Source organism: Colius striatus, chromosome 22, assembly GCF_028858725.1.
Source record: "Colius striatus isolate bColStr4 chromosome 22, bColStr4.1.hap1, whole genome shotgun sequence".
In the NCBI taxonomy this organism is placed as follows: domain Eukaryota; kingdom Metazoa; phylum Chordata; class Aves; order Coliiformes; family Coliidae; genus Colius; species Colius striatus.
Window position 1 is genome coordinate 6629772 of NC_084780.1, and position 27986 is coordinate 6657757.

Below are 27986 nucleotides of genomic sequence, written 5' to 3' on the forward strand. Positions count from 1 at the left end.
AGGAAAAGAAAGGATATAGCAAATAATCAAGGAGAAAAAGAAAAACCACCAAAAAGTTACGACACAGTTTATTTTCCCCTTTTGATGAGAATGTTTTTCTGTACAAGTGGGTTTTTTTTGTAATCTAATACTGTTTAAAAAGCTATCAGCTTCTTCAGGATGGCCACTGTAGGCATGATAATATTCCAGGAACACTTAAATTAACAGTTTTTGTACAATAAATTTTAGGTCCATAGCATTAGATTACTTTATATGCACTGGTCTCTCATCTGATTTTAGGCGTTTTCTACGTGGTTGTATAAAATCTTCATCGGAGTCCTCAGTTATTTCCCCATCATCCTCTTCCTGCTCGAATTCAGGCAAAGGCTGGAAGGTCCTGTCTGGGTAGATCTCTGTAAGTTTATCTTCAAAGTATAATGCAACTGCCTTCCCTGCCTGTGCTACTTCTGAATCAGCCTGTAAACAAAAGAAGACAGGAATAGTCACCCGTTGGAAATGCACATCCCTTCGCCAAGTGTGCATGGTCTGAAACGCTTACCTTCAAATTAATCTCTTGTGTTTCTGCATAAACTTGAACAACTTTCATCATCTAAAAAGGATACCAGAGTCAAAAAAAGGGAAATTATAATCCTTCCTAAAGTTATGAGATTGCATAGGATTGGATGACTAAAGTCAGCCACAACAACAAAACAAGTTTGTTATGGGCTACACCTCGTTAGTTCTCACACTTAGCTGAAGCAGGTTTTAAACAGTCTTAGGAGGGTGACATCAGGTAAATAAACCTTGAACAAAACACACAACTTTTGTACAAATAAGTGTCTCCCAGTCACTTTCAAAAGTGCTCTCATCACTGCTTGCTTTGTTATCTATTCCTGGGGAAAGGTCTCACTTAGGACAGCCACGAGAAAACTTTCTGGGGGGTTCTTACCCCGCTTTGATTTCTATTTTTCAGAAGCACATGGCTTAGAGGCACCAGACATGATGTTATTAAGAGCAGACTCATCTTTTGCCATGAGCCACATTTCAAACACTAACTCTGAAACACCTTTATTTAACTAAAAAACCACCCCCCCCAAAAAAACCCCCAAAACAGATCCATCAGTCCTTGCTCTCGTTTCACTCTTGTCCCTAAGAGCTGCAGCGTGTTTTCCTCTACATTAATGCTTCATTAACTCCCTTGATTGAGAAGTTCACACAATTGCAACTTCTTCCATAGTGCTCATTAACCTCCACCTAATACAGACACATAAGGGAGTGAGGAGTGTCAAAGTCCCAAACGCTTGTGAGCACTGACAGCATCACATCATTAACTGTGACTTTTCCTACTGCACTTGTGAGACACTTGAGCTTTTAACTGCAGGTTTGTGTACTTCCTTCAGCTTACTTCACAGAGCCAGAAATGCAGCCCAAACGCTGCAAAACTCAGATGATGTTTTATAGAAGAATACTGGCTGGTTTATGCTTTCCTAAGGGCAGAAGGTGGCCATTCCCTGCTTCCTCCCAGGGCTTTTTGTCAGCCTTGCTTGGAGGCACCTCAGAAATGAGGATAACCTTTTTATCTCAGCTCCTACTCTGTTTCAGCATCATTTTTTTGCAGAGTATTTTTTCCCAGCAACACCACTTAGGTAATTTCTCTCTCCCAAGTCAAGTTTCACATGCAAGGTGCAAGTATTTCATTATCAGGTGGGCTCACTGCAAAATAAGTCAGCTTTTCACATTGATCAAAAATATGACTCCCTGTTATCTACTGAAAACTGACTTTTGTGAGAGCTCAAATACCCACAAGTAGAAGCACTGAACTTAACACAATTCTTTTCTAGATTCAGCCTGCAGGAAGTACTAGAACCACTAGAATATTCTTCAGAAAGGTATTTTTCCTCAGTAGAGGAAGTTTCCTACACAGAGGTCTACCATGTTTCATGAGCATAAGAAGATCTGTAGAGCTCAAAACAGCTTTAAGGGCTGCTTGATTATTACCACACTCCCTAAGCACTCCTAAAGTAATAAGGTCACCCTGCTCCTCAGTCATGTATCCATCCCAGTGAATGCACTTGAAAAGTTGCCTCTGTTAAAGCCTGATCTCCTTTTGTAGCCAAACCTGAGATGTAGCCTTTGTTTGGTTTGGTTTTTAAGTGTCTGATTCAGCATCTGCTCCATAAGCAGAAGTTACAAGTGGAAGCAGAGCCTTTAAATGGAGAAGCTACAGAACCATGTGGAAATCAAGCTTCATCTAAAGCAATGGATCCAGATTGGAAGTTAACATACTTCATTAAACCTTTCACAGTTCTTGAAGATCAACCGGACGTCTGCCACAAAATCCTCAGGAGTCTGGTAGTGTTGGGAATGCTTCTTCTGCAGTTTCTTTTTCACTGTAGATAAATCCATTGGTTTCTTTATAATTTTATAGTAGTTTGGTATCTGTAAAAGAAACCCAAACAGTCATTTATCACTCCAGAGACTACAGAGTTCACAGAAGCAGCTGAATTTCTTCACTCATCAAAACATCCATCAGCTAATCTCATCATGCACTGTATGAATGCTCCACAAGTGAGAAGAGTTTCCTCTCCTCAAGCTGTTTAAGAAGTTTGTTCTAACCTTCAGTGTCTATCCTAGCAATGCCATGTACAGATCCACTCTCCACAGAAACACATCATTATAGTTACTTCTTATACAGCTGAGAACAGAGCAATCAAAGCTGTTTCTTTCCTCTTTTCATTTAAAAGATTGGCCAAAAAAAACAAAGGGGAACAACTCTCAAAGTAATTTGAACTTCAGGGGTTTGAGATTCAAGTAGAGCCTCTGCATGGAGAAACTACAGAACCAGTTTCTGTCTCAGAATCATTAAATCCTGGACAACTGCCTTAACTTTCAGGCTCACCAAGGGGGACACGCTTTGGGTAAAAGCAGTCAGTCTCTTCCCAAACTCAACTCTTGGCTTACAGATGTTATGCCAGAAAATAAACCACAAACTAATTTTCAGGAGACTCACCGAGGCTGGGACTGGCTCTTGAAATTCAATGCTCAGCTCATGACAATACAGGTAAAGCAGGAGACGTTCACATTTCTTACAAAGAAATAAACAGCTTCACATTAATATCCTTCATTTATCCTCAGCCCTGAAAGTTCAAACCTCCCTATTTTAAACAGGTCTGGACTTCAGCAGCTCAGTATCATAAAATTTAAATGCAATCCCCACAAGCTTCATTATAAAACATAAAGCTCTGAGGAGGACATTGTTGAGAGGGTAGAACACCACCTCACTGTTCACACAGCAGAACCATACTCCCCTTTGGCACCCACCTTCCTAAACCAAAGCCTGGGGATGAAATCAGACCTGAAGAGGGATATTCTATTTGAAAAGAATAAAAAGAAAGCCAAAAAAACCCAACAAACTAACCACACAATGAACAAAACCCCCAACACAAGCTACAACCAAACTTCTGCCCACCCACAACTCCATGTTAACAGGAAAGGACTGACTTGCAATGTGCAACCAAAGTCAGTGTTTCCAGGACTTTTCCTATCAATTTCCTGCTGAAATACGTTTCTTTCCTTTGCTTCTAATTTGTTTGGAAGAAGTTTGCTTTAATAATACTTTCTTTTTGCACAGGCTGATTAATAAAAGGTAAAAATCACTCTGTCAAGGTCATTACACCTTCCCTAAGAATGGACCTAAATACTTCCAGCACCTCTCCCAGCATGAGCTTCACACATCAAACCTACATACCTATTTTATGAAGGTTATATCAATGTTAAATGCAAAGAGCTTCTAATTAAGAACACTGAAGAGATTAATGCATGTTAAAGGATGCATTTAAATATAGAATAAAGTGTTTACATGCAAGTTTTAGCTATTAGATGATTACATCCCCAATGTAATGGAGCGCTCCCACATAGTCACCAACACCTGGATACACGGTCACAGCAAGAAGAATCTCATTACTCACTTCATTTTAGGTTGGGTTTTTTTCCTGTCAGGGCCACAACTATATTTAATTAGCTGCAGCCATAGAAAAAAAACACCTTCAAGAGACAGGGGGGGAGAGCTGATGTGAGAAAGCACTTTTCTTCTAGGATTCCTACAGATTTGAGACATACCCTTTGGTCCACAGGACTCAGGCCTTGTGCCGTTTTCCCTTTCTTGCTGTGTTGTGAATTGTCACAATCATATTCTACTTCTGGTTTGCTCAGATCTCTGCAGAATGTACATATCCACTCTCCACTAAACAGAAATAAACACAATTATTCCAGATATCCAGGAACAAAAGTCTCATCAGTGATGACTACAAAGACTTTTTTTCATTAGCTCTCAGATTAAAGACTTGGATATCCAAAGATAAGGAATAACTCTTAATGCTGAAGATAATTCTGTCAGTCAAGGCCATTTTCCCTGCTCTCACATTCCTTTTCCAAGAATGTTCCCATCTTTTACACCACCTTTCTCACCATGACTTTGAAATGTACTTTACACAACTGAATGACACTTGGAGAGACCACGTGTTCATCAGCTGAACACTGACCAGTGGCACACCAAATGACTGAGGCAGGCCTCTGAAATGTCACATTTTTTACTGACAAGAAACCATCCCAAACTAGCTGAGGCTGAGAATGAAACACCAATTTTTGTACTGAAATCTACCATATGAACAGGACCTGAGAGCTGCTCCCAGCAACCACGCCGCTGTTTCGGGTACCTTGGAAAGCTGAGGAGTGTTGGTACGTGACAAGTCAGGTGAAACACCTTTGGGCACTTTTCACAACATAACAGGTCCCCTCCATTTTGGCAAACAGCACACCAGTCTTCATTTGGATCATCATCTTTGTTATTGCCTTCTCCTCCAATTCTAGCTGATCGGTGCATGAGGCTCCTCACTGGGGATTTGCCATTTACGAGGCTGTGTCCAGACTGTTTGCAGCTTTCACTTAAATCTGCTGGCTCGGTTTTTACATGGTTTTCAAGGCTTCCTAAAGCTTCTAATTCACTCTCCAGATGCAAATTAGTTGACAGTGGTGGTGTCAAGCTGCTCTCAGGACTGCTAAGCTGAAATGAAAGTAGCATGAGTAAGTCAATTTTACAACAGCATCTTTCTTCACGTGCTGGAGGTCAAAAATCATCCACTATTCAAAAGTACTACACTCAGTTCCCAAAATACCTTTATCAATCCTTATGAAAGACCTGAGTTGTGTACACTATTGAAAACTACCTTTTCCCAAGTCCATCATTTCAAGAACAGACTCATTTCTACTGATATATAACACGAGGAACAAACTTTCAAGCCAAACACACTGACAAATTGGTAAAATTATAGCTTGCCATTAGGAAAAAGGTGCTCAAATCTATCACCTTGCTCCCAGTACACAAGCCTATCAAATCAAGCAGAGCTGAAAAATATTCTCCTGCATAAAGATCTTATTCATGCTCTGGCATTAGAACTTCTGACTGATTGGAAGGTTTCTCAGTGTAATTGTATACATGAGCGTTCAGCACTGCTAAAGATGGGCAACTTACAGCTTTTGTTGGTCTGGAATTAAAAGCAGCAAACATAATGCACTGCTGGGGATAGTTCATTTTAACAGATTTACACAACAGATGATCCTGTGTCTGGCAGAGCACAGTATTAAAGTTTATAATAAAGTCCTCAATGTGGACCAAGGAAACATTAAAGCCTGTTTTCTAACAGACTGCAGTCAACACTCAACTACCTATAAGGCATAAAACTCACAAGGTCTGGGTGTGTTCTGTATCCACAGCAACAGGTCAAGTCCTGGCCAAATCAAGAAGGGAAATGTCTGCCATCATTTAATGTCTATTTGTTCAATATTCTGTGATTAACCATTCTATGATTATACAGAGATAAACCAGCCCCATTGCCACAAACCTATGTCACAAAGCCCCAGTGATTAGCAGTCTTAGCTGTACTACAAAGACAGCTCAACATTCAAGCTGGACCACATTTAAAAGCTCAGGCATACTGCCAGGGAGCAAAATACCTCTCAGTCTTCAGGGCTGGTGCCAGAATATGAAGCTTAAGAGTAAAATTGTTTAATTATTTACAAATTCTTTAAACACGCTGCTGGGAAAGTCACAACACACAGCTGCACAAACTGACTTTACCATGCAAGCACTCCTCCTGCCATCTTCAGTCTTCTCCTGTTTTACTGCTCCTGAGAAACTGCATATCTCTTCCTCTGTCCCTGGCTCTTGCTTGACTTTCACTTGGTCAGACTTGAAGTTAATGCTAGTTTTCTCAGCAGTTCTGCCCGAGGAGCCACAGCTAGAAAGACACCAGCATATAAATCAAAGGAAAAGTCATCAGAGGAAAGAAATTTAAGTGACTGCTTCCTGGATGATTTCAAAGGCAAAGCATATCAGAACACTTACAAGATAGCTCAAGTTCACAAGACAGCAGAGAATCATAGTCAAGAAAGAGAAACAAAATCTTCATGTAAGCATTCTTGCATCACTGGGTCACATTATATCAAAGGCCTGTTGACCCACAGACAATTCATTTTTTGAATGCTTCCTGTGTGATTTTTCAGCCTGGCAGTGTTAATGTAACATACCTTCCTCTGCTGCCTGTGCTGGAGGTACTAGGTGGCCTCACAGGAGTGTGGGAGTTGGATAAACCTGCAAAAAAGCAGCACAGAAGTTGACTTGGTACAAATGTACATTCTACATTAAAGGAGATGAAAAGTGTTGAGTAACATCAGAAGTGCTGTTAGAATATCCTAATGTAATAGTTCACAAGTCAGCTGCCATCCCAGTCAATGGATCACAACAAAGGTGTAGCAGTCCTCATCAACAAAAATGTTAGGAGTCCTAATAACTTTCACCCAATCCAACCAGTGCTGGAGCCCTCAGTCTAGTAAGACCTCAGATTTTATCAGCCGACATCCATTCATAACGTCAAGAAAAGCAGACTCTGTACATTTTGCACACATTTGAGCAGCATAAATTCAACTGCTACAACCACTGATTCACAGAATCTTAGAATAATCTAGAGAAGAACAAGAGAAACACACACCAAATGACTGAAAGCAGCTTCTTACTAATAGAAATGGACCTTTTCAATGTTTAAATAACTCAGCATTAGGTGCTGGTGACTGAATTTGCTCACATGCATAATGGAAGCTCTGCCATCAACTGGATACAGTTAGAATTGCCTTGCTGAAATGACTGTTGGGTTAAGGTATCTCACTTCCCAAATCTCAGAATGGTTTAGGCAGTCATTGTTTGAGGACAATAACTATGTCCTCTGATAAACAGAAGAAAAGGGATTGTGGTAACCTAGGACAACAGTGTAGCCCATGCATGCATCTGAACAGTGCAGGAGTGTGCTGGCAGTTTGTTACTATGAAGATATTTCTAAAGAAGAGGAAAATACGAATTCTTCTGGAAATTTACTTCTGAGCAAAACACATTCCAAACCAAATTTCACTTCCCTTTTGGCAGCAAATGGGAGGTAAGTATTTTCAGCTGAAATACCAGAAATATCCATCACTTTCTAGAATCAAACACCCATCACATTTACCTGATGACCCTGGAGATAGCGCTGAAGGTCCTGGGGAAGGATTCATGGTACTGGTAGGTTGTGGGGGTAGGTGGCTGCCTGTAATGTATCTGCTTAGAAGGTTATCTAAACTATTTGAACCAGCATCTTCAAGCTAAGAAACAAAAACAAAAGCCTGAATCAGAGAGGCCCAATTGAAGTTTCTTAACAGTTCCATATCTTTCAACTGTGATCAGTATCTTTACTGGAATTGTTCACTATCCCTTCAAGGACTCTGGAAATCAGCAAACAAACATTTTCATCAGTTTTATAAAGAGATCAGCCTTTCAAAACAGAAACTCACAAGTGAAACTTTTCAAAAGCTCCTAAATATCTGAATTCTTCCAGGATGGTCACAAGCTGCACTTCAGGTCACCCTAAACTTTCTGGTTCCCAGATGTTCAGGGTGTCATATTAATGATATCACTCATATGAACTGCCAGGCTAACAGTGTTGCAAGAGTTATTCCACAATTAAGGTATTAAGGGAAAGCACAAACTTGTGTTTCCTTGGCATGATGTGAAATCTCCCTCCCATTCACTTGTTACATATATTTTAGTATCTATTAAAGCCAAGGATATTTTAACTGCTTAAAGCCATTAGGTGCAAGACAACATAACTGTAAATGAAGTGTTTGAAACACCTTGTATTCAAAGTGGGATTTTATGACCATTCAAGTAACCTGAAAGACTATCAGCTTCCTATCCAGCTCTAGAAAAGAGCATCTTAACAGAATCCTGCCTTCTCAGTGCACCTAGAAGTTGCATGTTTATGCTTTAGACCACCCTACTAACAACTATTTCTAACTTGGTGTATCATGAACTTTAGGCAGATACAGCTGAAGCTGTTATGACCAGTTATACTTGTGTTTTGCTCTAATGACCAAACAAAGCTTCACCACTGTGGATAAATCACATTCAGAAATGTGATCCTTTCCCCCCACCCCCCCACTACTCTGAAGTCAGCAAGTTACCTGCAGTCTCATGAGAAAATTGAACATACAATCCCTAAAACATAACACTCTATGGATTATAGATTTGCTACTGGTATTATTTCATCTGCTTGGATAGAATTTAGGTTTAGTTTCCAAGGTGGTGGTTGCCTGTATCATGACTGAATCCCCTGGGCTTTATACGGGCATTTCAATCCTGTTCCCAAGACAAAGCCATCACCCTCTGCTCCTCAGACTCCCAGTCACTCCTGTAGAAAACATATTACTTTTACTTTGTGTGCCTCCATTCACACATTAAATTATGCTTCTGATCTCTCCAAATGAGCTTGACTTCATCAAAATTTGCCTCAGCTTGTGTGCAGCACTATCCACTGCCTCTCTGGGCAAAGAACACAGAGCAGACTCTGCAGTTCCCAATCAGTGTTAACAGACTGCAGATGAAATGAAAACTGCAGAAGCAACATCAGGCATACTCTGTGCAAGCAAGAATTTCCAGGCAGACACCGCCACAGCTCCAGATTAATCAGGGAGGGCAATGTGAGTGTTCTGCAGCACCTTCCAGGATCCAATAATATAAAGGCTGCCCTCTTGCATACAAGGAAATCATTACAACAATACTACTGGGGTACAGAGGAAATGCAAGGAGAGAGAAAAGTAGGGCAGTGGGACACCTCTGTACTCCCTGCACTTGTTATACTTAAGAATATGACAGAGAAGTGCCAGGCAACTTTAACTCTGAATAAATCACCATTCAGGGCACTCCACATATATAACTCTTCAACTATTCCAGTGATGTCTTCACAGAAGATAGTCTTGTGGAAGAAAGGAAGTGAACACAGTGTTTGGGATTAGTTAATCTCGAATTTACTGTAGGACAGCCATTAAACACTGATTAAACTGAAGGTTAACACAGATCAAGCTGGTCAGCCATGGTATGTCCAAATCAAGAGGCGTAGACTTCAGTTCTTCAAGTGATAACAAACAAGCACCAGTATCCAAATAAAAGAGATACAGAAAGGAAAGCAGATCATTACTTGATCCAGAGGCAAAGTGCCTGGTCCTCTCACTGACCTGGATGGGTGGGATATCTGGCAAGGAAGGTAAGTTCTCTGGGTTTGTTACAGAAGGAATGAGCTCGATCGCTGCAACGGACGGACTCGTCGGCCCACGGTTGGCACTCGCCATCGTTGCTGTCGTGGGGCTGGTTGGGTTTATAGTGGTGTTGTGCACAGAAACAACTGGGAAAGGCCCCGCGTGCCCAGGGTTAGAATGCTGCAGGAAGACAGAAGAGACCATGGCTGCATTACAGACAAATCAGAGAGTCACTGTGTGTAACACTGCAACACGTGCATTATGTGACAAGTCCTCAACAAAAAAACGGGGCAGGGGAAACACAAACTCACATTTCTATCAACATAACCTGAGAGCACTGAATGCAAAGCAACTGCTGTGTTTATTCACTTGGAAGGAAAAGACCATCTTCTGTGGCTAGATACTTAAATATACAGCACATCTTCCACCTAATTATTCCCATAGATATTTTCTTAAGGAAGTTACTTCCTCCAGAGAAAACTTCAGACTCCACACATGTGGGTTTTTTTAAATGAAGAGTAACTGTTGCAAGCATTACAAGTCATTTTTGGTTTTTCAGTCACATTAAGGTTCTTTGTCAAGCATTTTTCTTCCTAATGGTTTGCAGAGCTCTGCATCCTGCTTCAGGTTTGAACTTAAAAGCACTTTAGGATTTGGTTTCATGAAAAATCCTTCACAACTACATTACTTTGAACTTCAGTATTCCTGACTGTTCTCTAAGAAACCTAAAAGCTACTGGAAAGTGAAGAGGGAAACCCTTTTGCTTCCCAGAACTAAAATGCAATGCAAACATGAGAATTCCTTCTCCCTCTTAAGGTTTGAATTTTCTTAGCAAAAAAGGTCACAGTACAGTATGCAACATGACAGAGCATATAAATGTGTGTAGCTGTGAGTTACAGGTGTTACAGATAAACACATTTACAGCTGGAGGTATCTACTGTAATGAAAGTTTGGCACAATGGCACAAATGAAGCGTGTACACAGGATATACTTGTCTTTGAAGGTGAGGTTGCATCATGGAGTATTGTGGTCCATTGTGGCGTGGTATTCCTGGTATACGAGCAGCATTCTGAGCCATTCTCATCTGATGTGCTTGGAAAGCCCCACAGTTCATGTTACCCCTCTGCATGGTCTGCATGCTGATCAACCTGGGAGGCTGCAAGGGTTTTTGTTTTTTAACATTTTTGCTTTTAACATGGAAAAAATAGCCAATCTCTTTCCACAGTAGTAGCTTTACTAGTTACACAACATCAAGAAAGCCAATAGCTCCCACATTTAAAGTACTGTCAAATTTCCACATTTATAAACTGCTTGGTAAGTTTATATTTGAAAGGGCACTTTTAAACTCTCAGTGTTATGGCAAAAGGTGAAATCAGAACATACAAGATACTTACCTGCTGCTGTAAGACTTGGGGACTCGTCTGCCTGGGAACTGACCCAGTTGGCTGTGCCATCCTCATCTGCTGCAGTTGCTGATGCTTTTGTGCATACACTTGCTGCTGCATATGTTGAAGTCGAAGCTGGGCTAGATTGATCTGTCCTGGAGTTTTGCTGATGTGGTTTGTTCCTGGAGGAGCTTGTCCAACCACTACATTGGGAGTGTAACTAGGAGTTGGTTTATTTTCAATTACCAGGTTACCTAAAAAAAACAAAAAGACTCCAGTAAACAGTTCAATCTCCATCATCATCCAAAAGCTGACAAATGCAGAAACTGAAGCACCCATTTAGCACTACTGTGTTATAGTATAACTGTCAGAACCACTTTAAGAGGAGAAAAAAAATAGGCTGTGCCTAGAACTGTTCCCACTGGAAACCAAAACCCATGGAGAAAGCTTTGCAAATAGAAAGAACAGAGCAAAGAAGGAGAGTAATCAGGACTGGATGGGTTATGCCAAGAGAGTTTTGGTCTCTTGCATTAAAAGATGTATTGAACACCAACTCATATTGGATGACCAAACCCAACTCTAGTTTTTCAATTAAACAGAATAAACTCAATTTTCTCACCTAAATTGACAACGTTCTTTGCCCAGAAGGTGGGGTCACAGTGGAAGCGAATGGCTCCGTTGGCAGCCGGGACAGGATCACAACGTGCCTTCAAAATATGACGTAACTGGAACGTTATCTAAAGGAAAGCAAAAGCAAGAGTGTTGATGACATGAAATAAAGAATGAGAACACTAAGAAGTGTGCATTTGCCCAGCAGGTTTAGACTCCTGGATCAACCAAAAGGACTGTCAACAGCAACTTTGGAGAGCTCGCAATTCATCAGGAAAATCATCCACCACGCAACTAGTATTTCACTCACCTCAGAGTATTAAAGACAAATGCTGTTACACAATAATGCCTCAAGTGAAACACTGAGGTGCCTTTACAGAGCTTGACCCCATTTCTTCTACAACAATACTGTTTAGCCTTTAATTTATGGTAAAACAGGGGTACAAGTCGGGAAATTCATCCCATTATTACAGAAGGGTTTGGTTTGTTTTTTAGATGGAGGATGAATAACTCATTGTCTCTTCCTTGGATATAATCTAGGGAAGCTACACAATACTTTGAAAATCCTTTGGACTAAACATTCTCTGTACTGTACAGACAAGTTAGAGGATGCTTCCTTACCAGTCGTTTACTGTAGAGCAGAGCAGTACTGCTGCCACTTGCAATTGCCCAATTAGTAAAGTTCATCACATGCTTCACTTGTCGTGAAAGGCCAGTGATGTCATTCTGTTGTTGTATTAACTTCATCTGTCTCTCCTTTGTTACATTCTACAAAGAAACAAAAACTTCATTACAATGGGGGCTTCAGATTTATGAGGAAAACATAAACTGCTATCACAGTTCTTAGAGCAAAAGAAAAGTGTCACAAGCAAAGCAGCTTATGCTAATGCTTATACTCACAGAGTAATAATTCTCTCCTCCCAGATATATCAAAGAGCCCCTGCTTTATCCCAGGAAAATATCAACTACTAAACCAAGACTAGTGCTCCTCCTCATTTTGCCAGAGGCATTGTAGCATGACAAAGAACTGGGGGGGTGACCCAGAATGAGGCCCACTGGAACTGCCAGCTCCATACTGGGTGTTGCCCTGGCAGCCTTGCCAATACCAACATGGGAGCTGCAGAGCAGAAAGTGGAAGAGACAGCAACAACTCTGACCACCAGCTCCAGTGCCAAACAGAAACCACCTCTGGAGACATCCCAAGTAAAGAAGGTAAAGTCAGCAGCCCCATCTCCAAGAGGTCTTCAGCCTTTGATAACCTCAACAGGTGACTGCAAGCAGTGAACACTTTTTTCTCATAACTGTACCTCAAGGTGCTGTAACAGAGATTTTCCTTTTTTATTGATTTCATTGATGAGGGTGAATATAGCCACTTTGATTTCCTGTTCTACACGTTTGTTAGTTTCATTCACTTCTTTTATCCTAAAAAAAAAAGAGAGAAACACATTGTCAGACAGTCACTTCATCCTATGCCTCCAAATACTGAACACCACAGTACATCCTATGCTGCTTTAACCTAATGACAACATAAAACTGCAGCAGGACTCTGCTTTAGCAGAGGACAATACCTTGTCATGAGCCAATCTGAATGAAAAGACTTAAACTGTCCTTTTCTTAAAAGGCTCTTTCACTGCTAGATCAAGTATCTGAACTTGTGATTATATCAGGATGAATGACATCACAAAATCAATACTCACTTGGCTGACAATAACCTTCATTGTTGGTGTCAAATGTCCTTTAAGACACCTTGGACGTGGGTTTTTTTTTGACAACACAACCTGGTCTTGTACTCCAAAAAACATTCAACCAACCCTTCTTGAAGCCAGTAGGCATCCATCCTTGGCTTTGGCACCTAACAACTACTCCAGTAGGCAGCTATTCTTTTAACAAGTTTCACACTTCATGATTGCATACAATGGCAATTCTGTACCATCTGCCAGCACTGACAGGATGATTCTAACACACTTTTTTCCTCATTCCTTGAAGTCTTTATGATAATGGATTTTGTGCCCAACACTTCAAAGTAACTGAATGGCATGTCAAAGTAAAGGATTGTCTCACTTGCACTACGCATTTGGCTCAGCAAATAACCATTATCTTTACACAATCTAATCACATGCTACAGAAATTCAATGAGTTTTCAGTGAAGCCAGAAACTCTGAGGCAAAAAAACCCCATTACAACATGTTACTCATATATACACCCCCCATGACTGGCCTTGAATTCACATCAGAGAACATTTTGTGGCATTTCTTGAGCTTTCAGTTTAACTATTTCTCATGTAACCAGGTTTCTGTTTCTTCTTTAAACATGTAACAATTCTACAGCTTGCCATCCTCCTTCAATATGGTGTTCTCTCAAAGAGCTCGATGGCAAATCAGCACAAAGCTTCCATTTTCATTGTTTCCCCCTTCACACATTTGCCTCTGTCACATCATATGTTCTTCTTCCCTTACAACTTTTTTTTTTCATGTACATGGTATTATTGGCAGTTAAAATTTGCATCAGAACTTCTCCTTCTATCTTTGGCACACTTCCTTCCACCCTTGTACTTCCCATCTCCAGATGATCCGTCATTTTGCAAATGACTCAAAAGTTGCAGAAGGCTCACTGAGAATCACAGTGGAATTTCCTGACCTCCAGCACACCACATCACCACAAGTGGGTGAAAAACCAGCAGCAATCACATGCTCTCTCTTTCTCTATTCAATATTCTATATGACTTTGAATTTAAGCTCATCCCAGAATCCTAAACTTAAGCTACCTGAGGAGAAGCTTGTCTTCCTTTTGGGTAATTACACTAAGTTTTGCTTGCCTAATTCACAAACATCCAAATAAACAAAAACCCTCACATCATCAATTTTAGTTGCCCGATTAAAAACTTTAAAAAGCAAACACAAAAAAACCCCACCCCACACCCATCTCTATTCAATTTCAAACCAAGTTCTTGTTACATCTATCAAACAGGAACTATTTTTGTTTCATATGAATGCAAGAAAAACTTCTCTGTACAGCCCACACCTCTGTCACCTAGAGCTCAACTTTACAGAAATCATAAGATGGGTTGGACTTGCCTTTTTTTCCCCTTTCCCTCCCCAAGTGTAATAAATGTGTCACCTCTTCAGTTCTACTCAAAGTTCACAGAATCATTACGGTTGGAAAAGACCTTTAAGATCATCAAGTCCAACCACTAACCTCACACTGCCAGGCCCATCACTAAAGTTACCATAAAAAAGACATCATCCTTGACATTTGTTTCGTGTAACAACTTCCAACAGTTACACAGTGTTGTAGGGAAGAAACCATCATGAAAAGGAATTAAGTCAAATATGACTGAAGATACAGAATCAACTAAAATGCCAGTATTCTGGTCTCATCATTCATCTTACTGTGCTTTGGTAAAAAAGGCAATGGAATAGTAGCAGTGAATAGTTCTGGAGCACTCACCTATTCTGAACTTGGGTAGCTGCAAAATTTACATAATTCTTCTTCTCAAGAAGTTTGGCCAACAGGTTCTCAATTGCACCCTTCTGGTTCTGAAAAGCTTCTTCCAGGAACTGGTACCTTTTCAACACGTGAAAGAAGAGATCAATTACCAAGCAGCAATGTGTGACTGAAGGTGAAGCTATCAACTTTTGACAGGACTTGTATTCCAATAGCATGCAAAATGGGGCTTTTTGGTAAATACTGTATTCCACTTCTAGCTTGCCAAGTGAGTGTACTGAAAGCTTCCTAAGCTAGAGGGATCAGCACAACTTTAGGCTGCTAAAAGAATGTCAGCTTTCTGCAGAGTGACCAGCAATTCTTTCACTTGAAGCTCTGAACAATGGACTGAAATGGTGCTACTGAAATGGTGATTCACCCTCCTTTGGATCAAAATGTGAGGATTTCAGGTAAGAGGTAAACAAGAGATTAAAGTCAATTCTTGTTTTCCTTCAAGGATTTAGCGAGCTTCATAAAAATCTCAGTTGTACTTCGTGGCAGATGAAAAGTCGCCCTAAACATCTGCAATTCACATCTGCAGACACAACAACTCAAAGAATATTCTGCAACAAAGCACATTAATAGCAAAGTATTCTCTTACTGGAAAAGAACAGGGAAGTAGAACAAGATACATGTGTTAATTAGTTAGCATCATGCACAAAACAGATGCAAGGAAATCAACTAGGAAAAGTTAGTTAACTCTAGGAGAGCACGCTTTCTGGACACGTGTCTTTCATGGTTCAGCCTATGAAAGAACAGAGCAGGAATAGTCAAGATTGTTAATATTTTAACAGCACTAATTTCAAAAGTGAAAGTTCTCCACAAGGCTGCTGTAGCACAGTCAGAATATTCAGTACTCTGGAAACAAAAAAGCCAACCACAAACACTCACTAAACGTATTGCAACGTACTGTGTCAAGCACCTTTGAATAGCAGCGCTACACTGGCTGATAAATACTTATTTAGCCCCAGGTTCTCTATTATAACACTGAAAAGTACTTTTTCAAACATTCAAACAACTACACGACGAAGCTCACTAAGGAGCTGGAAGTTTTAATGTATCTTAAGAGGTTTCAACTCTTTTTTCTGGCAGCTAAGAGAGAAGCTCCAGAGACAAACCCCATTTTTACTCCCAATGAGGCAACTTTCAACCAACTAAAATCAAAGCATTTTCCCCTTTACTAGAAAAATACTTTCATCTAAAAGGCAAAATGTGGACCTTCCTTTAGAAAATCACCCTAAATGGAAAGATTGTTGCATAATAAATTATGCCCTTTGAAAAAATTACCTCATGCATGACTCACTACATCACTTTTGCTTCTTTACAGCACCAGGTGTTGAGGGCTGTAGCAATTTCTCTTCTAGTCCTGAAAAGGGTGACAGCACTGGTAAAAACCAGGCAAATTAACACCTTACTCCACCAAATCACCTCAGACCATGTGGTTTTGAATCTGCTCTTAAGATACATGACCAAGCTCAACCAACTTTCAGCACTCCACACAGGTTCTCCTTTGCAAGGGATCACTTCAGTCTGGCAAAGAGTGAATCCAACGGTATTTAACAACACAACTGTTTCAAACCAAATGTCACTTGGTGCCCTGATAAAGTGCACCACAGGGATGAAGAAAAGGTAATATTTGTACCTGTGTTCTTTGTGCTCCAGTAACTGACAGTCTCTGCATGTCAGCCTGTCACATGTTTCACAGAAAAGTTTTAACTGCTCTTGTTTGTGGACAGGACAGAAAACGGGACGTTGACCAGATGCTCCCACGGCCTCTGTTTTTAAAAACAAACCATTTTTGCATTTTAAAATAAAATTCAGACAGTCTGAAGAGCAAAACTATGAACTTCCAAGCTAAGTAACAACCCAGGATTTGAACAAAGACAATTACAGGCCTGCTCTCACCCTGAAGTTATTGTGAATATGTTCTCGTTGAAATATTTACAGTGTCAGTGGTTTTACCGTTATTTCCACTTCACTACATTCAGCGAGGAAGAGCAATTCCTCTCCTATCACAAACAACAACACTGGCACCTGTAAGAATGTAAAAACTCTACACAGGCAGCAGGATCACGTACACGTGTTTAAAGAGTAAAGTGCATGTAATTTCAGCTCTGACACACTGAAGGATGAATCAAACCTCAGAAACTTTAACACTGGCAAACACTCAAAGGTTTCCTAAGTCATCATTTCAGAATCTTTATAAACCTCAGAAATCAAATGCAACTGAAGTGGTAAATGTAAAGCAAACATGGCCTGTGTTAAGAGTTACTTAAACTCTAGATAAACTGCTTAACTTTTCCTCCTGAGGAAATAATAGGTAACATCAAAAAACAGTTCCAAGTTTACTAGAAAGTGCTGCACAGTCTTCTAATGGTACTTTGAGCTGAGCACAGAGGAAAGCTGCCTTTGGAAGACAGAGCAGGTGAGGTTTAAAACACAAGTGTCTTCCTCAATCTCCAACGTTTCTAAAGCTTGTTATATCATGCAAGTTATTGTAAAGAAAGAGAGCACAAGAATCTACAGCTGACATTCATTAATAGACATTTAAAGTCTCCAGGGCACATCTGAGAGTTTAACAAGACAGAAGGGAAAATAACGAGTCATTCCCCACAATCAAGAGTTACTACAGATTGCTGTCCATCAGGCCAAAGGCAGGCAGCATCCTTGCTGTATGTCAGCACAACAACTACACTTGGGGCTTCCTTCTTCATAAACACCAACCTAAACTTCTGACAGAAAGTTTACTTTACTGAAACAGCCATTTTTTGGCACCTCCCCACTCTGGTCACTGAAGGGAAAGCAGAGCTACAGTATCACCTTGACAGTCACAATACAGCACTCCTAATGAAGAAACACCAGTATTTATTTGGAGGGTCCTGTAATTTGATTTCCCCTTAAGGGTTTCTCATCTATTAGGATGAATATGTTTAAAATTAAATAGGTAATATTTTGTATTAAACAACATCTATTAGGACATACAAAAACCCACCAAACTCCAAAACTGAAGTTTGATAGGGTAAGTGAAATAAGACTGTTTTCTAAAAGGTTTAAGCTCAGTAGCAAGCCACGTTACTTTGAGAAGGGTGAAAGCAGTGTTACACCTTTGAAATGGCACAACAAAACAATCTGAAGATCTTAACTAATTTTCAAGGCAGAGAGAGAGCAAAGTGACAGGATCATTCTTCCTCAACACAATCAGTCTTCATATGTATCCAGACTGTGTAGCTACTACAGGCTTTGAAATCAGAGCTAAAATCTTCCCTCAATAAGTTACAAACAACATACAAGCAAATGATAGTTTAAGAATCAACTTCCAATAAAGCTGCACATCTAAACAAACTGTACACATCCCTTGCACATTAAACTTTGCTGAGACACTAGACCTAAAATAAATTCAAACCATATTCATCAATATCAATCCAACAGTAACATTGTACTAAATATGACTCTTATCTGCACTAACTACTCTACTGTGAAAGCTCTAATGGCAATCTTATAACGTACAGCACAATGTATCATTTCATTTTCTTGGCCAATGGGTAAGATTGCCAATACATCAGTGCTCCCCAGAAAAAATACAGGTTTTCCTCTGTTTTTACAGCTACCAATTTTGCCCTGTTACCTTTGCACTAAAAACTGTTCCCAAATACTTGTGGAAAGCCATATAGCTGATTCTTACTTAAATAATCCTCCCTCTCTCTTTTTACATCTGCTGCAGAGAAACCACTTTTACTACAAGCAGGACTAGGTGAAACCCACACACTCACCTGAAGATACATCCTCTTTTTTTCTGATCATATGATCTTTAGTAAACTTTACTCGCTGATGAGCTTCTATGCAAGTCTTGCACAACCATTCCCCACACTCTACACAAAATCCAACTGCACTAGCATTGTCTTCACAGCTTGTACACACCTGCAAAGGGAAACAGGCAGTTACCATCGTTGTCTTGGAAGTGTTAACATGTACAGGAAGAAAACCAACACATGAATTGCAGCAGGTAGGAAAGTGCCAGACCTGTTCTGACTTCTCATCAGAGCTGCTCGGCGTTTCTGACGTGTCTTTTACAAAGTAGTTATCCACTAGGTCTATCTGTCTGCATTCCTGGCGGCATACTGGGCACCTGATTACACCAACTGCAAAACAGAAAAGGTTTTGCACTGTTAAGGAACAAAACACACACAATCCACATGGAAATCAACGTGCCCAGAATGAAAGGATGAGGAGAATGAACACAAAATCCTCAGACTGCTCGTTTCGCTTGGGTAAATGAACAGATTCCACAGCTGACATTACCCTTAAAAACCAGCTGTTAGTCATGTACGAGGGGCTTTCCACCAAAAAAACACCCTAACAACACAACAAACAAAAGAATTTCCACAAACTATGCACACATCTCTTCAGAAAAGGATCCTTTACCTGTGATAATTTCTACATCAGATTCTGTTTCTCCTACAGATTTCTTCTTGAAAACATTCATCTCCAGATCAGTCATTTGCTCTCCACGAGGAAATTCTGTCTCTTTTTTCCCCATTTTAGTTTGTTAAACTCAAGATAACTGTTAATTATTTTGTGTAACTGTCTATTGTGTAGCCTGTCTCAAGGCAGAGTTAAGAGAGGTGTCCCTGGGTAGTGAGGTGTGACTGTAGTGACGCTGATGAAAATGTCAAAGCAGCAGCGTGTCACAACATACTCCCAGAGACAACAGATGTTTTCTAATAGAACCTATTTCCATGAGGTCAGGGAGGCTGATAACAGCAAAACAAACTATCCATCTGAAGGATCCAGGTGGTTTTTTTCTTTCAGATAATGTTCTACAGGGAAGGCTAATACCAAAAACCCATGAGCAGAGAGAAAACAATCTTCTGATGCCAACCACACCGGCCTTCCTTCAGTACACACACCTTGCACATACAGATGTACACATGCACATATAGCTTTAACCCTAGATATCAACAGACCAGTTCCTTTCCAGTATCCTGCTTTCTTACCCTCTGTAATTGCTAAATTAATGAGTTTTAAGTCCTCAGCAGAGCTGCAAAGAAGTTATTGCATGAATCAAACTGACAGTTAAACATGTTCTATGAACAACCTACATTAAAGGGTTGAAAATTCATTTACCACTGAGGTACCTGTTAATTTCTTCACAGAAGTATCATCTAGTCTTAAATCAAGTTCCTCTACAATGTTATTCTGACTCTCAAGGAGAAGCTTTCAAAGTAACTGGGTGTTTTTATACACTGGGACACTTGAAACTACTTTGAAAAGTAAGTGTGATTAAACAATGCTCAACTCCTCTGTGGCTATTCAGTTATGGCAGTAGGGTTTATTTCAGGGAGATTAATTACATTAGTAGTAAGTTAGCATTAATTTTTTCAAGTGCTAAAATGAATGATTGCTTCAGAACACAGAAGATTTACCACAGAGCAATAACAACAATCCAACTAAAATCTCCCTGTCTCATCAAAACAAACACACTTTAAGAGCAGGATGTAAAAAATAGCCAGTATTTCAGTACCTACAGGTACAAGAGCTTTCAATACAGAATAAGGCCTCCTCCATATGCAGAACCTTGAGATTGTCTTAGTGAAAGACAAAATTCTTCAGGTAATACTATCTGAAAGCCATCTATCAGTTGATGTGCACATATAGATACTTCCAGAACAAGAAAATGTAGCAGTGAGACCACTCCATCAAAACCAGACCACAGCTAACTGGGTTTTCAGTCCTGTCTCAGGCTAATCACAACAAATATTGCAGGAAAGAAAAAAGCCCAAGATGTATCATCTCTACACAATGCAAAGTCAAATTTCACCCATGCAAATGACTTTCTGCAAGGCAGGTTTTGTTTTCTTCTCCAAAGCAGACAAATAACTGAAAGCTTGAATAAAATCAAGACTTTTGATGTCCAAAGTGTGACACAACTGGGTTGGATTCTGACCAAGGCTAATTCCACCTTGTTTCTCTCCAAAAAGACATGGGGAACAGGCAGTCCATAATTCTACCCCCGTGGTCACACCCCACTCTTTGCATCTCCATATTGACACACACTTTGCACACAAGGTATCACCAGGGTTCTGCACATATCTCAATAGATCACAGTCCCAAGACAAAGCCTTGCAATTCTCACTCAGCATATTACACTTCATTTTCCCATCTCCATGCCCATTATTTCCAACAGCAGTTGTGCCACTGTACATCTCATACTCTCATGTCCTGGGTCTTTTAATCTACTATAAAACAAACTAATGCAACATTATTTGTATTAGAACCCAAACTGCACTACTGAAAAGATACAGATGTGGCTGATTTTTTGAGGGGAGAGGGAAAAGTAGAGAATCACAAATCCAGAAGGTAGGAAAAACCTGCCTTGCACTGTCAACCCCACTCAAAGGGAGACAGGTTTCACTTGCCATCTTCTCACATATGAGCCATTCCTCCCTACCAGTTTATGCAACAGAGGGAGAAAAGAAACTCCCAGACTCCTTGAGACACACTCCTAAGGAGTCTCCTGATGCAGGCAGAGAGGGCAATTTGCCCAAGACACTGCTCTGAGCTGAAGAAAACCACAAAGGAGACCTGACAGAAGCACATCCCTTCAAGAACATGCTCAGGGATATATCTGTAAGAACTACAGCAGGAATCGGTCCTGGGGAGCTGCCTGAGCTGCTCGGCACCCCCACTCTCCCCAGTGCACTGATGGGACTCGAGGCAGAGCCCACAGAAGGACGTTTTGGTACAGCTCCAGCTCTCTTGGTAACTTCTGCTGACGTTATCACCTATGCTTCTAATCAAACACAGGTGAAGAGTTCTGTCAGAGCAAAGAGACAAGCAGCACAAGTTTTACTGTGCATGTGTTGCACTGTCAGTTATACAACTGCAAGGACTTACCTCTTCCTTACACTGCACACTCCATGTTCTTATTTGTCAAGACTTTATTAAGAACACTAATGAGAGTAGCATTTATGTAATCCTTTTAACTGCTTATGATTTAGATAAAGCACACTAAACCAGACCACAGACATCAAAGGATGTCACAAAGCACAGATCTGTAGTAAACTGAGGAGAAAAAGGCTTCAGCCTTCATCCTGAATTAGCTTCAATAGGAAATTCATTCAAAACATGCTTAGAATTCATTTCTCCAGTCTAACATCTTTACCCTGACAAAACTAAAATGCTCTTCCAAACCTTAAAGGTGCTTGAGAGCTACAGAGCTGGAGGGGGAAAGGCTTGATTCTCTGCCCTTCCAGCCTTGGAGGATCAGATCAGAGAAAGGTTATGTCAAGTCTTCCACTACTATACCAACTCCAGCTTGGTAAGAAGGAATTCAGACTCCTGGCGCTTTTAACAGAAGTTGAAACCAACTGTTTTACCCCCAAATACACCTTTGCTAGGCCAGACACATTCTGCCCAGTAAGACAGTGTGTGTTCAGCTCATACCTTTTACTTTTGCACAAGTAGAAAACAAACCCTGGAATTTGTGAATCTTCCTGTGTGTTCCCACCACACACTTCTAGAAATTCCCTTCTGGAATTTCATGAGATGCTTCAGAGACCATCTGGAGAAGAGTAAAGCTTCCTGAGCCAGTAAGAATTACCCCATTTCCTCACCAAACCCAGATATGGTATCTCAATCTGGTTTTCTAGCTTTTCTTCACAAACATGAGAGACAAACTGCCCAGGAGCCTCCAGCACTGTAGCCCTGGGGAAGCAGAAAGGGGAAGTGGGGAGTAAGGAAAGGGGAACACAGTTACAACCAGCCATGGAAACTTTCCTGCTCACTGCAAACATTCAAGAGTACCAAAACTATAAAAAAAGGTAACTTTTACCTCACTTCAATACTCTAAAATACAATGCTTGAAGTACTTTATGGACAAGAAGTTGAATGGGAGTCAAAAGCACACTCTTCAACACAACAGCCACACTCCCCACTACAGGACAGACTGACAGACCAGGGCAATCCCAGTGGTGTTGACCAAGATGATTGATGAAAGAACATTCATTTTAAAGAAATGGCTTTGATTTTCTGTTGATACAAGACATTCATTTGCACTAAAACTCTACCACATCATCCACTGACAATCTACTCATCAGCTTCCCACAACCCCAGTTACTGCTGAGTGACCAGCACCATTTCAGACATCTGCTTTTAAACATGCATGTTTGTTTTGGGTTGAAACATGTCAGCCTGATTCCCCACCCAAAAGTACTGAGTGAATATAAGGAGATTCTAAATCCTTCCAGATGTTTACATTGTTGTAAGGATGATAAAGGTTCACAGTTCAGGAAATACTTGCAAGCACTCATGCAATCTAATAACTCCAGCTTCCGTTTTAAGCTCAAACTTGGCATGTTTGTAGTCCTCTGAGGAATGAATCTCTGCCAGGTCTCATTGACTGCCTGAGAACATCCATAGTACTACATGGCCATAATATTTACTACTCTCAGAAACCTACAGGTCTAAATATGTTTCTGCATAGCCACACATCAAACCCCTTGTTCTAGTTTCAGACCTTGAAATAAATCCTCAGAGGTGAAGTGAGGGACAATCAGACAGAATCACTACTTTAAAACACACTAATAAGTTAGATTGAAATTTAAGTTTCAGACCAAGATTTTTAGTAAGTCCAGAACATGAACTGAGTATTTTTCAGGACACAGCCTTTGCTGGGCTCCAGCATATATTCATGACCCTCACTCACAAACACAGAGGAAAGCTAAAGAATCCTGTTCAGGTGACTACCATCCACTGAAACTGGGATGGTCTGCATTCACACACCTTAAGCAGCCTATTTGATGCAGGAATTCTCTCTTTCCATACTGAAAATACAGTGGTATGTCACATTCTCATAGCCATCTCAGCACTTTTGTGTCACAGAATCGTAAGGGTTGGTAAGGGATCTCGAAATCTCATCCAGTGCAACCCCAGTGCCAGAGCAGGACCACCTAGAGTAGGGCACACAGGAACTCATCCAGCTGGGTTTGGAATGTCTCCAGAGAAGGAGACTCCACAGCCCCCCTTCCAAAGCAAGTTGAAAACAGTTACTGCACACTAACTGGTGGTGTGTGCTTCCCTTGGGGTCTGCCAAAGCATCTTGCAGCTCTTCTTGAGTTTTTCAGCCTAAGATTGCAACATGCACAAGGAGCTGGGAGAGCCACACGTTCTCCCTGTTGAGATAATCTCCTTAATAGAGACTGTAAATAGTGAGGCAGTGAAACCTCCAAACAACCTTCCCAGGAGCAGCAGCAGTGCATAAAAAGTTGTTTTGCAGTACCTGTAACTGTCCTAAACCTCTGACTTAGAAAACAACATGTTTCAGATCACTGGGACACAAATCCAAGCAGGCATTTCCTTCTAACCTCTCTTCAATCTGAAAGGGAGAATCCAGTTGGACAGCTGATACACCAGGCATTAAGAAATCACCCATCCAGCACATGAAATCCACATTCCAGTGACACATTAAGTCAAACTGAAAACAAGATGCTACTTTTCATGTTAAACAAATGACATACATGTATCTCCAACACATAAACCCCAAACTTCTACTTTTCTCCCCAAAATAAATGTGGCCAACAGCAAAAACAAATTCTTTCACGAGTGCAACAGGTACAAACCTACCAGTTACTCTTTTGTAACACAGCAAAACACAACTAAGGGAGCAGCAGAAGAGAGAAGAAGAAATGCTGATGTAGGCCACAAACTCTTCAAGCATCCTTGCTGTTCTCTTTATGCTTTCATCAGGAGAGGGTACAGCCACTCAGAGAACTGCTCTGTAGGTACACACCTTACACTCAACTCCTAAGTAGCTTCCACAGTTACTCCCCAATAAATGCACATATTTACTATTTTAAGGACTGACAGCTCACCAACAAAGCAAAATCTGAAGCTGATTACTGAAGCAACCAGGAAAATATCAAGAGAAATCCCTTTCTTTTCCATTGCACTTTTAGCTTGGTGTAGAGACACTGGAAAATAGCAGGGGAATGTTAATGCATATGAAACAGCACAGTATATAATCCAGCAGTGAGAGGCTGCAATTAAGTGTAACCTGCTTCAGGTATAGCTATGGGTCCCACTTCCCATTAACCTTCATGAAAAAACACCTGCTCATGGTTAAGGAGACTACAGCAACAGCAGAAGTGGAAGTAACACTTCATGACTATCAAACCCTATGCCAACAGGGAAAGAACCTGCATGACTAAGCAACGTGGCACTTCTTGTTGGGAATGTCCATTTTGTACCTGATGTACTGCTGAGCATCTCATGTGTCATTCAAAGGATGCCATTTACAGTGTGGAGAGAGCTGTCCACAAAACTGCATCTTCAATGGCAATGTCTCCTTCCTAATCGACTTCCTGGGCTAATAGATTTGTTCACAAAGACTTATCTACCACTACAGATGGATCAGACACATCTTTACCGGATCAGACACATCTTTACCAGTACACTCTCCTGGAACCTACATGTCATCTTTCTCACATCACATAAAAGGTTTTGATGCAGCAAAATCCAGATGAATTCTTACTTCACTAAAGCCCACAACCCAGCATTCCTACAACATGTGGAACAAGAACTGATATTCCAGTTTACATACACTTCAGAAGCTATGCTTCATGCTGTTCCCACACTTGTATCCTTACAGATGTAGTGGGATTTGGATGATTCTGCTAAATTGCTAGTAAAATAAGCCTAGGTTTCCATGTTCTGTATCTGCCAAACACAATGCAAAGTGTACAACCTAGAACTTAACATGACTGCTCACATAACCAACACAATGGTTTAGCTCCTACATGTATGAGCTATAGTCAATGGCATCATCTTTTCTAAAACTGATGGATTAAGCATTCTGAAGTTTCCTAGACTGAAGCATTCAATTTAGGAAAGCATTTCCTAGATGAAGCGTTTCTGAAGTCTGAGTGGAAGAACTACTACCAAGCCAAGTTAATCCCTTCACTGTGCGACACAGGAAAGCCTTGAGTCCTTGCTAAAGCCAGGAAGAAGTCACCAAACAAGGTCTGTCTGACCACAGGGCTCAGCCAAGACCTGCAAAACCACGTACCAGGGCCATAGTTTGGTCTGTAGACCAAAGCAGGTGAGTCACTCTATTAAAAGCTCCAGAAGCTTTCAGTTCCCTCCCTGAACGTATAAAATCAAAAAGATAAAATTCAAGCAGTAATACACACAGCTGGAAGGGGCACTCTGCACTGGCTCCACGGCACAAAAGTTATCCATGTGTGGAGTATACAGGGACAATGAGACAACTAACAGAGAGCAGTGATGGTTTTTAACTCAGTGCACAGTAAACACGTATTTGAAGGCAGGTGTAGTGCACACACAGCCTCCAGTTCAGCATATGATACCAGAGCAGCACTGAATGACATTTCACTTAGACAATTTTTTCCCCTAGTGCTGTAGAACTGAGCAGTTGAACACCTCCTCACAGACACATCTCTCCTGCAGCAGCCCTGAAAGCCAAAACTAAACAAGAGGCACAACACGATTCCACACAATCGCCCCATGGACTTGCAATTTCACTTGAAAACAGGACACAAGCTGCTGCTGGGTGTTGAGAGACAGATGCCAGAAGATCACAGAATAGTGATCGTTTCAGTTGGAAAAGACCTTCAAGATCGAGTCCCAGCCCTTCCCTCACCCTGCCAAGCCCACCACTAACCCATGGCCCTCAGCTCCATGGCTCTGCAATAGCTCCAGGGACGAGGACTCCCCCTGGGCAGCCTGGGACAGAGGCTGACAACCCTCTCAGGGAAAAAGTTCTGCCTCAGTTTCAATCTAAACCTCCTCTGGAGAAACACGAGGTCATTTCTTCTTGTCGTGTCATTCATTACTGGGGAGACCGACCCCCATCTCACTCCCCACCTCCTGTCAGGGAGTGTCGGAGAGGGCTCCTGTCTCCCCTCAGCCTCTTCGCCAGGCTCAACACCCCCATTCCCTCAGCCCCTCCCCAGCACCCTTGTGCTCCAGCCCCTTCCCCAGCTCTGGCCACGCTGCAGCCCCTCAGTGTCTCTCTGGCAGTGAGTGAGGGGCCCAGCACTGACACAGCCCTGGAGCTGCAGCCTGCCCAGTGCCGGTACAGAACACAGTCCCTGCTCTGGTCCTGCTGCCACACTATTTCTGATACATCTGACATTTCCGAGCAGACCAGTACTACCAGTCACGTACGCAGGTGCAGCCACCAAACAAGGCCAAGAAAAACTACAGGTCCCAACCCAAAGAAACCGAAGCTGAGCGCTCGCTCGACGCCAGGACGCGGAGAACAGACGCGGAGAAACCCACCGGGGCTGAAGCCGCCGGCAGGGGAGCACCGGCAGCCGTCCCGCCGCCGCGGCCGCGCTCACCTTGCTGGATGTCGCCGTTGGCCCCGCCGGGCACGGGCACGCTGAGCTGCCGCTCGGGCTCGGGCAGGCAGCGCCGGCAGAAGGAGTGCAGGCAGGGCAGCAGCTTGGGCTCGGCCTCACGCCGGCTCTGCAGGCTCTGCGCGCAAACCGCGCAGGTGTCCAGCAGCGAGAAAGGCCCCGGCGCCGCCGGTGTCAGCGGGGGCACCGGGCTGGGGCCAGGCCCCGGAACGACACCGGGCCCGACCGCCGCCGCCGCCGCCTCGGCCTCGGCCTCCCCCAGGGCGCGCTCCGCCGCCGCCACCGCCACCGCGCCCGGGCTCTCGCGTTCATCGGGCGGCACGGCGGCGGAGGGGGAGGCGGCCATGGGCTCCAAGCCGCCGCCTCCGCCCGGCCCGGCCTCGGCAGCCCCCTCCCCGCCGCCGCCGCCTCCTTTGTTTTCCGCCATGTTTCCTCCTTTGAACCCGACTCCCCGCTCCGCGCACGCAACGCGTCAGCACGCGCCGTGCGCGCGCCCCCCGGCGGGGACGCGGCGCCCCCACGGGCCGTGCGCAGCGCG

The 27986-nt window shown here is 42.0% G+C and overlaps 1 protein-coding gene across 5 annotated transcripts; it reads right to left on the reverse strand.

Moving 5' to 3' along the window:
• Nucleotides 1–52: 52 nt before the first annotated feature.
• TRIM33 (tripartite motif containing 33) lies at nucleotides 53–27963 on the reverse strand. 5 transcript variants are annotated; one of them, XM_062013376.1, is made up of 21 exons: nucleotides 27431–27963; nucleotides 19092–19210; nucleotides 18842–18989; nucleotides 16714–16846; nucleotides 15036–15152; nucleotides 12896–13010; nucleotides 12210–12356; nucleotides 11599–11716; nucleotides 10989–11233; nucleotides 10586–10750; nucleotides 9574–9774; nucleotides 7533–7665; nucleotides 6565–6628; nucleotides 6116–6275; nucleotides 5724–5765; nucleotides 4695–5041; nucleotides 4099–4222; nucleotides 2990–3064; nucleotides 2266–2418; nucleotides 539–589; nucleotides 53–456 (listed from the first exon to the last, which is right to left on the reverse strand). In XM_062013376.1, exons 1-21 carry the CDS (start codon nucleotides 27873–27875, stop codon nucleotides 244–246), a joined length of 3315 nt encoding a protein of 1104 aa, XP_061869360.1. In that variant the 5' UTR covers nucleotides 27876–27963; the 3' UTR covers nucleotides 53–243. The 5 variants fall into 5 exon arrangements, with proteins under 5 accessions (XP_061869360.1, XP_061869364.1, XP_061869361.1 ...); XM_062013380.1 differs by lacking the exon at nucleotides 10586–10750; XM_062013377.1 differs by lacking the exon at nucleotides 5724–5765.
• Nucleotides 27964–27986: the final 23 nt, after the last annotated feature.

Coding starts and splice junctions, on each gene's coding strand:
- TRIM33 (XM_062013376.1), bottom strand. CDS start 27,875: ATGGCGGAAAACAAAGGAGGCGGCGGCGGCGGGGAGGGGGCTGCCGAG. Junction 16,847..18,841: donor AAAAGAGGATGTATCTTCAG/GTGAGTGTGTGG, acceptor TTTTAAAAACAG/AGGCCGTGGGAGCATCTGGT. Junction 2,419..2,989: donor AAGAGCCAGTCCCAGCCTCG/GTGAGTCTCCTG, acceptor TTTCTTTTACAG/ATACCAAACTACTATAAAAT.